The 10030-nt window shown below is 44.9% G+C and overlaps 1 protein-coding gene across 3 annotated transcripts; it reads right to left on the bottom strand.

Moving 5' to 3' along the window:
• Positions 1 to 233: 233 nt before the first annotated feature.
• Positions 234 to 9030, bottom strand: pcdh18b (protocadherin 18b). Of its 3 annotated transcripts, none has more exons than XM_011618103.2 (4): positions 6149 to 9030; positions 5656 to 5744; positions 5200 to 5369; positions 234 to 1729 (listed from the first exon to the last, which is right to left on the bottom strand). In XM_011618103.2, the coding sequence occupies exons 1-4, from the start codon at positions 8645 to 8647 to the stop codon at positions 774 to 776; spliced, it is 3714 nt and encodes a 1237-aa protein (XP_011616405.1). In that variant the 5' UTR covers positions 8648 to 9030; the 3' UTR covers positions 234 to 773. The 3 variants fall into 3 exon arrangements, with proteins under 3 accessions (XP_011616405.1, XP_029703273.1, XP_011616406.1); XM_029847413.1 differs by having other exon boundaries at positions 5254 to 5369; XM_011618104.2 differs by having other exon boundaries at positions 5656 to 5711; positions 6149 to 9029.
• Positions 9031 to 10030: the final 1000 nt, after the last annotated feature.

Here is a 10030-nt window from a genome sequence, read left to right as displayed (position 1 = left end):
TGGTGCATCAGGCAGGTTTGGCCACAAATCAGGTGTGGAGTTAACTGGAAAATGATTAAGGTTGTCCATTAATTGTAACATTCATCAGTGTGAACTGCTAACGAAACATACTTTTATTTAATCCTCTATGCTCCATGATGGGAAAACCATTAGGATCCTTTCAGACCTGTTACTGTCACATATGAAGGAACGTGAAGGTCACATTTAATAGTATAGAAAGGTCAATAGACACATTTAAATTATATGTGCATCATTTTTATTTGTGTACTGTCCATTTTCCCCACAATAATCCACAAAGACAAATGTTCATTAATATATTCAGTATAGGTCATATATATAATGACAAATAAAAAAAAAGAATCACAATACAAAAGACAGTTTAAATATTTAGAATGTCGATCGCATGTCAAAGTCTTAATTCAAGGGTTTTGTACTCAACATGCATTCAAAATATAAAAATAGACTTCTGATTAAGTTTATATACATGTATTTTTTTTTATAAATATAAGTATACAAATGTATTTTTGAAATACAAAGATAAATACAGTCACAGAGTGTACACTGTGTACCAAACTAGCAAATACAAACATATTTTTGGATATTTAGCATTCACAAAACACAAGTATTACATTAGAAATGCAACTTTAACGACAATTGCGGGTCTTTTTTTTTCCTTTAGTTTACTTTTAGTCCTTCTTTTTCCACCCGCCGCCCTTCACATTTATTCTGAAGCGGTCAGTGGGTGAGTAATAAATAAAGAGGGGAAACGGAGTTTAGCTGTGTCGGACGTCCTGTAACAGCTTGTTGATTTCAGCCACAAGCTCGCTGGCGTCCACCAGCTCGTGTCGGCTGTCGCTCCGTTTGCCCTGAAGGTGGCTAAGCACCGAGTCAAAGTCATCCTCCTCGTAGTTTTCTGGGATCTCCTCCATGGCTGGCAGCCACTTGGAGGACGGCCCGGGGGGAGGAACGGACACTTGCACCGGAGCAGAAGGCTGCACCAGATTGGGGTTGACCAGCGCTGTGAGCAGGGGGCTGCTGTGGGGTTTGGGTGCGTGACCACTGTTCTGGGGGCTGTTTTTGGGTGCCTGCGTGCCCTTGTGGCTGCTGCTCTGGGAGTTGAGCTTGGTGCTGGGTTTCAGGGTGTGGTAACTGCCAGACTGGTGGTTGCCAGATGGGCTAATGCTGCTTCCTGGGTTCTGGAAGTGAGTATTGGCGGCCCAGGTGGCCACACCCTGCTGGTGGACGGAAGGATTAGACTTGCCCGGCAGATGGCCCCTCCGGCGGTCCAAAGATCCAGTTATAGGGACGCCGACCCCACTGAGGCTGGTCCCCTTCGGATTCTCGTTGACTTGGATAAAGGAGTCCAAACCCTGTGGTAGAAGCCGTTGGAAAACGCTGCTCATCTCTGACAGAAGGGATGCGGTTCCACATGGGTCTTCTTCTCTTGCCGCTCCCTCGCCCTCCTCTGCCCGGCGCTCCTCTCCCCCATCCTCACCAACAACGTCCTTGCCAAAGGTGGAGAAGCTCTGGTTCCGGGCAGGTCCGCTATCAGTGCAGGGCTGTGGGGTCTTGTCCTGTGACAAGTCACTGGCTTGATGGGATTCTTCCCCGGGAATGTAGAGATTGCTGCGGTAGTCGGAGGACGATGAGGCTGGAGAGGTCAGGGGAGGCATCCAGCACTGATCCGAGTGGCCCAGGACGCGGCATTCATCTGTGCAGAGCCTCATCGCTAAAAGAAACACACAAACACGTCAGTCACATGTCCCACAAATGGCACCTCACAACCCTGGAGTGTCGGCGAAGCCACCAAAAATCAAAAAGTAAATTATATCGCTTTACATTATTTACAGTAACATTTAGTGAAATCAATCTAATGAATCCATTTCTGCCATTTTTCGTATGTTCTATTGTTATTACTGAATCAGTTCGATATCCATTTCTTCATTGAAGACTATCAAGCACATGAAGTTGCAGAATGTCTGTGTCCAACCAATAATATGCTGTACTGTACTGTAAGTTGAAGGAAAATGGAAATATGAAGGTAACGATATGGATAAACATCTATATTTAGAGGAAAGTAGATAATGGCATGTGGCTAAATAACATACAGCTTGGAAATGACAGCTTTGTCACGCATTGATCAGATGAGAAGATGATGTACTGATTATTTTCCATCTAGCTATTTCTCTGCCTCTCAGGTGTTTCCACAGCTCCAGCTTTGAAAACATGATGGAAATGCTTGAATTAGTCAGAAAGGCTCTCTGCGGGAGCATCGCCCGCTCGACAGTATTTACCATGCCGAAACAATTCGGTTTGCTCAATCAATGTCTATTAGCCATTCAAAATAACTCTTCTAAAAGCCCTCTTTCTTTCCTACTTTCAAGCTGCTCTTTTTTAAATATTAAATCTTCAAATAGAAAATCTCTGAAGAATAAATTAGACAAATCAAATATGCCAACTTACAGCCTTCATTAAAAGAGAGCGCTGCTTTTCAGTGGTTCTATTGGGGGACTTCATTATGCCCTCATTAACATGAAAGGAACATTTATAATACATCTTAGAGCGGATGAAAAGTGCACTGGTGAGAAAAAAAGCAACATTGCAGGGGCAGCTGCATTGGATGTTCGTTGGATATTCAGACGATGACGGGGGTTGAAAGAAGGAAAGAACGATATAACTTGACGGATTTTTGTGTAGAAATAATGAGGGGTAATTTTAGGCAAATATTAACCAAGTTAATTAAAAATCACTTAAATCAGACTAGAAAAATAGAAAATAAATCAGACTAGTTTCTGAATTAAATTATTCAAAAATGAGAATGTGCTTGCTGCTGATAATGTGTCTGTTTACTGGTGAGCTTTCATCTTATCAAACTCCATCAGAAAAGAAATGCATCATTTATTCTAGATAAGAAGCAGCAGGAGGGGCTGTTTCCCACTGAGCGAGGTGGGGAGGTGGGGGATGAGCAGTTTTGGCAGTCAGTCCATTTACATGCACAGATTTATTATGCCCAAAATTTGACTTTGTCGCCCTCTCGGAATTCAGTCCTTGTCCCGGTTTACATGTGACAAAGAAAAATCCAATAACTGTTAGGGCCATGACCTCCTCCTCAGCACTAGATGGCGATAGGCATCTCTTCAGCATGGGGTTTGTGTAGAATGCGCTCAAGTGTTGTTTAGTCCACTGGAACACCGATTAAGGAGATACATGCCGAAGAACGTTGATTTCCTATCAGATTAATTGGGTGTCTTACTCTTGTAAAGAGAACTCTGATGTTAGTTGGACTATTTACATACGCTGCAGTTGTCCAGTTAGTGTCTAAGATTAAGGTAATACTTCCTTTTTGTCAATGTACTGACAGGTTGAGACAACGCTGTGGAGAATGTTCACGTCTGCATTTTCAGTCAGTTTTTCAAATAAAACTCTTACTTTTGAGGCCCAAAACACAAATCTGAGCTTAAAACAGAATGGTCTCTGAACATGTGACATGCATAAAATGATTAAAGAACAAAGGTCAGAGTCCTCTGGTCTCTTAAATTTATTTACATCTTCAGGGTTTGCTGATAACAAATTAAGTCTTATTACTATAACTACTATTATTTATTTCAATTTTAATCAATTTTCAGTCAATTACTTCCAGGAATGAAGTAACCTAAGTCAGAATGACTTATTTATAATCAGTTTATAGCAACCATTTGATTTTAGAGGAAAATCGACAGTCAATACGTGCCCGTTTTTCTTCTAGTATTTCTTTAATGCTGGGTTAGGTTACGCTAGCCACATCAGTGTCCGACACATATAAGCAACAAACAACTTAGTTTCAGATGTGCCGCAAGTCCTTTAAGACTATTTATACCAAACACTTTTTCTAAAATAATGGTAATTTTCATTCAGGAATAGAGGCAATCACTGAATTTGAATCTGTATCTATACAACAATGCGCACGAAGGCAACTAGCATAAGCGGGTGCTGACTATATGACATTGGAAATCAGCCGTACTGCAGAGACCACGGGGGTGGAAGGCAAGGTAAACATGCAGAAGGAGAAAGGTGAGCTTTGAGATGTCATTTATGTTCTTTAGGGCTTAATCACAAATGCAACTCAGCGCTGACTCCATAGCAACTCTTCATCACATAGTAATTAAATGTCTCCCTTCATCAAGGGAGCATTGGGTTTACAGATTTGATGGCTGAATGTAAAGGCTTGAAGGTGGAAAAAATGAAAAGGAATGACGAGCAGACCTCCTCCACAAAGCTCTCAAAGACTATGGGGGGGAGTGTGATGGGGGGGGGGGGGTGTTAGTGATGAGATTGTGTGCCCGTTTGGGTCGACTTTAATTGGAATGTAACTTAAATACAGTGTGGAATGATGGCTGCGTGGGAAGCTTCCTGGAAAGAAGTGGGAGCTCTGGAAGGAGATAAATAAAGCTGAAGCCGTCTGCAGCTTGTGTGACATCAGCTATGAGACAGACTGAGGGGTGGAATTTCAAAACATGTGACCAAGTATTTTCTCGTCAACCTGTCAAATATTTAATGCTACAGTGCAAAGCAGGGAAATTGCATGCGGCGGGACATGAGGGAGAATGGATGGAATGCCTGAGCTGAACAGAAAAATGTCTCCGTTAAGACGTGACAGTGACAAACTTGCAGCGTATATATGCACAGTATCACTCAGATTCCTCCAGGGGAATTGCACATGCAGCCATTTGCAATGCACAGAGGGGAAAGCATGCCCAAAACTATACAAGACAAGGCCCTTTTATGTCTTAAACTAAGATTTTATGTCTGTCAAAGTCGTTGAACATCAGCTGACCTCTAGGTGGGGTTGCTGCCCCAAGGTTGAGAAACTCTCCCTCAGCCTACATCAGTGGAGGGTATAAAGGAAACAGAGCCTGGCTACTGTTTGACCATTGTTACTAAAAAAAAAGACTTGATCAAACATCTTTTAAAACCGAAGTTAATGATTCATTAATTTGTCATTTTTTTGTTGGCAAACGAGATTTAAAAGAAATTAAATTTACTTCGACAATTTGTTTTACCTCCTTGCATTTTCAGTGTCTGAGTGGCAAAAGCATCCAGCACAAGCGAAACCATGAAAACAGCAGAGAGTTAATCCTCAATTCTGAACGAGATGAGGGAAAATGGTGGGAAATGAATGGAGGGTAGTCGGGTGTGCTCGATGCAGGGCCTGGGGTGTACCTGCATGCGTTCTGTGCTGGCCATCAGGGGCATATATCTCAGTAAAGCCCTCACCAAGGAGCCTATCCATGGGTGACTCCCTGCCAGGCTCATAGTCGCTGTCCCCAGCTTCACTGTCGCCACGGCCGCTGTCCTTCAGGCTGAACTTATCCATCTCATTGAGGGCATATCTGCATGAAGAGGAAGACAGACGAGAATTTCATCCAGCCCTTAGAGGTAACGGACAACTTATTGTCAATAATAGCATGGAGGAAGGCCATGCTATAGACAAATAAAAAGGTGCACAGGGAGCGCTCTGCAGAAGAGGTTTTACATAAAATTATGCAAATAATAAGTTATTACAAATGATAAGTTTGGCTCTAAACCAAAAAGCTGCTGAATATGGATATACCAGAATGTGAAAGTGCTGACAACACACACGCAATTTAGGAGGACAAGTGTATGTTTGTGCATTACCTGTAGCTCCTGGTGTATTTGTTGCCCCTGAAGCTTGGCCGTGGCTGGTACTGGCCCTGATGGAGCATGGACAGAAGCTGTGAGACTTGCTACAATCCCAAGAGGAACACAGAAGGACAAAAAAGAAAGAAAAGGACAAAAAATAAAAGGAAAAGATGAAGAGGGGGAAAATGAATGGAGTCAAAACAAGCAAGGCCACAAGACAATGTTATGGGGTAGGGACTATGGGGGGTGGGGGGTGGCAGAACTGTGTGAATTAGTCCTGTAAGGATGGTCAACAAAAATATGACATGAAGGGCTGAAGGTAGGAGGATATGGGAGTAAGGGATAATTTCAGAACAAATATTTGATATGAGGCTACATAAAGTGCAATATTGGGGTGAAATATCTTGTGTTAATATCTTTTACTTTAATTTATTTATACCTTAAGTGGTACATTTAGATACATTTAAACTTGGGAATTCGATTGTCAAGGTGGGTCTCATTGGCTTACCTCTACAGGTGGTGTTGCATGAGCCAGCTCCAGGGTGAAATTCTCTTGCACGTGATTGGAGGAGATGGTGACCAGGCTGTTGAGGGACTGGCGGCTATGATGACTCTGCCTACTCCCCAGCGTGCCCCTCTCAGGAGCAGGGGAGGCTGAAGGAGAACACGGGTGAGCGCGCACAGGAAGGGTGCCGTTGACGGTTGGGACCAAGGTGATGTCTGTCTTGTGGATCTGCCTCGCGGGCTTCTTAGGGTGGTTCTGGTAACTGTTCTCGGCTACTCTGCAGTTGTAGTTGTGCCGGGGGTCTTTCTTCTCTCGGCTGCAGCGGGCGGTGGCGAACATCACCATCACGATGAGCAGCAGGGCACACACTGCGCCCAGAGAAATGATGACGATTTGAGACAGATCCAGTGAGGCCTGGCTGGAGCCAGTGGGGTAAAGAGGTGGCAGGACCTCCATCATCTCTTGCAGAGAAAGCCTGAAGAGAGCCCCCGTGGTCAGCCGAGTTGTGCCTCTATCCTGCACTTCCACTCTGATCTCCATCACATCCCGCGGAGCCTGTTCCAGGCTCGCGTTGGTTCGGAGCTCGCACCGGCGTGCGTCCATCACAAACAGCCCCTCCTCGTTGCCACCAACAATACTGCAGCTCACCTCTCCATTGGCCCCAGAGTCACGGTCTGTGACTTTAAGGGCAGTGATCAGCTGACCAGGTGAGGCGTATTTCCACACCGGCACCTCAGCGGTGTGGTTCCGGAGGGAGGGGTAGTGAATGATGGGCGCGTTGTCATTTTCGTCCAAAACAGTGAGCAAGACGGTGGTGTTGGAAGTCAGTGCAGGGTTTCCCCCATCGTGTACTTGTACGGTGAAGGCAATCCTACTGACGTCTTCGTGGTCAAAACTACGTAAAGCGTAGATGGCGCCATTAGAGGGGTCGATGGTGACGTAGGTGGATATGGGGCTCCCATGGATCAGGGCATCTATTATGGTGTAAGTGACTTGGCCATTGGTGCCCAGATCTGGATCTGAGGCAACTACAGTCATCAGGTAGGCTCCAGGAGAATTGTTCTCAGATTTAAAGACCTCGTAGCGGCTCTTCTCAAAACTTGGAGGATTGTCGTTTTCATCCAACACCTGCACAGTGAAGTGTTTAATGGTGGAAAGGCTGGGGGAGCCTCTGTCCTCAGCGATGACCGTGAGACTGTACTCTGACCTCTTCTCCCGGTCTAGTGACACATTGGTGAGGATCATGTAGTTCTTCTCATAAGTCTTTTGGAGTCTGAAGTGACCGTGGCCATGAAGCCTACAGACCACTTCGCCATTGAGCCCGGCGTCACTGTCGTCCACACGAACCAGAGCGATAAACGTGTCCACAGGGGAGCCCTCGGAAATGTATGCCACTTCCTCTTTCCCTGGCGTCATCAGGTTGATGTTGATCTCCGGTTTGTTGTCATTCACGTCCACCACGTTCACCACGATTTTGCAAAGTCCAGGGATAGAATTGGGACCAAGGTCCTGGGCCTGGACATCCAGCTCATAAGAAGCCGTGTTTTCATAGTCCACTTTTTTAATAAGTGTGATGTGACCATTTTCTGGATTAATCTTAAACGTTTCCAAGATCTTTGGTGGGACGTGACTGCTGAAAGAGTAGATTATTTTTCCATTTGTACCCTCATCTGGATCTGTGGCGTTTAAATCGATAATTAAAGTCCCAAGGGGAGAATTTTCCAGTAAATTCACCACATAAGCCTGTTCATCAAAGGCCGGGCTGTTGTCATTTGAGTCAGAGATGCTAATCTTCAGTAAAGTAGATCCAGATTTCGGGGGGACACCATTATCTGAGGCTGTGAGTTGCAGCTGGTAGCTTGACTGCACCTCCCGGTCCAAATCCCTCATCACCACCAGTTCTGCGTACTTGGCCCCATCAGTTCTTGTCCTGATATCGATCTTGAAAAAGTTATTGGGTGTCAAAGAGTATGTGTGCAGGGAGTTCTCCCCGACGTCCGCATCCACCGCGCCGTCCAAGGGGACGCGCGTCCCCACAGATGCGCTTTCCGAGATTTCAATGGGAATGATGGCACGGGAGAAGTGCGGGGAGTTGTCATTAATGTCCAGCACTTCTACTTCTACATGGAACAGCTGCAGGTACTGAGTAGGGAGGGTGACCACGTCGAATTCGATCGAACAGTTCAGGTTTTTCTCACAAAGCTTCTCGCGGTCGATTTTTGTGGCGATGCTGATCTCACCGTCTTCCTCCCGGACAGCCAGGAATGACGTACTCCCCAGCTGCATAGCACGGAACCGAAAGGTCGCCGAACTCGGTCGCTTAGCCAGAACCCCAGACACATCTTCTTTTAACCGTGCAATCACAGTTCCCACTCTCTGCTCCTCGTAAACTTTATATTTCAAAGTCTTACCAGTAGCTCCGTGCGTAAAAGCAGCCACGAGCAGCAGTTTGATGACAGTTGAACAAAATATATTTCCTTTGGTTAGGATTTTTGCCCACATCTTTGTGCACAATGTGGCAAACCTACTTCCACGGAGGGGGAAATCAAATAAGGATGAGGGATAGGTGCCTTCTCAGACGTCCGGCATTTTCGTTGCACCGCCTGCAGTTCACCCTCCGTAAATAATAAAAAAAAAAAAACTCCACAAAAGAGATCAAAATAAATAAATAGGTGGGAAAAATAAGGGAAAAACTTTAGTTTTTCTGGAAAAGAAGTAGGTGAGATGCGTCACTCTCCCGTTAAATGGATCTGTTGCGCACACAAACATATGCTCGTCACCTATTGTGCGTGTGCGCCGTGAGTGAGTGAGAGTGAGTGTCTGCCCAAAGAAAAGGCGCAGCTTTCTCCCAGTCTGTGCATGCGAGTCAGTGAGCTACTGAGTGAGACAGAGAGGAGGGTTAGGGACTCTCTCTCTCCCTCTCTCTCTCTCTCCCCTTCACCCGAGCCACCAGACTGACCCCCTTTAAGCGTCGCAGGAGGGACTACTGATAATGGCCCCTCCATCTCTTTAACACCCTCCTCAGCAGGAGGACACCCCTGAATTAAAAGTGTGCCACAACAATGAGCCAAGGGAGGAATTATTCTGGGCTAGGGCACTTTTAATACAACGGCAGCCAGACCCTGACCCGCGGCAGACTTTGCATTGTTATGGTTGCAATTCACAAAGTGTGCCAACACCGTCCTTTTGTTACTCTGCTTAAAACATTATGTTGGATGGACACATGCAATCTCCCAGCTGTCCCAGCTCAGTGGCTACAATTCTATTAGAATTGCATCTATGTTATCTACTAATATATAAAAACTAGATAATATGAGATTCTCTCTCTCTCGCTCTCTCTCTCTCTCTCTCTCTCTCTATCTATCTATCTATCTATCTATCTATCTATCTATCTATCTATCTATCTATCTATCTATCTATCTATCTATCTATCTATCTATCTATCTATCTATCTATCTATCTATCTAGGGGACTATTACAATGCATCCTTGTCTCCTGACTACATAATAATGTTTTATGGAAACCTACAACTCCTGGACCAAATCACTATCTTGGAAACTTAAAAGTGTCACCCAGCCCACGACTGGTCAAACAGGGCTTTATGAGAGAAGTACTGGGCCATCTGGCTGGGAGTCAGACAACCCAAACCTATAATTACCATTTATTCAGACCAACCCCCCACCCCACCCCCCTTCCCTTGAATGACACCAAATTAGAAATAGTTCCTCTCAAATAACTTAATTTCCTTCTCATACGGCGATGGAAAAACTCTCCTAAATTATCCTTTTACAAATTTAGAGCATGAGGGGCAATCTGTGCCATAAATTCAATGTGTCAGAGCTGTTAAAAAGTTAAGGGACAGCGCGATTGAGCTCAAGACAAGGG

The sequence above is a fragment of the Takifugu rubripes genome, chromosome 14 (assembly GCF_901000725.2).
Source record: "Takifugu rubripes chromosome 14, fTakRub1.2, whole genome shotgun sequence".
NCBI lineage: Eukaryota > Metazoa > Chordata > Actinopteri > Tetraodontiformes > Tetraodontidae > Takifugu > Takifugu rubripes.
The sequence above is the reverse complement of the archived record's forward strand: the minus strand, read 5'-3'. Positions and strand labels throughout refer to the sequence as shown.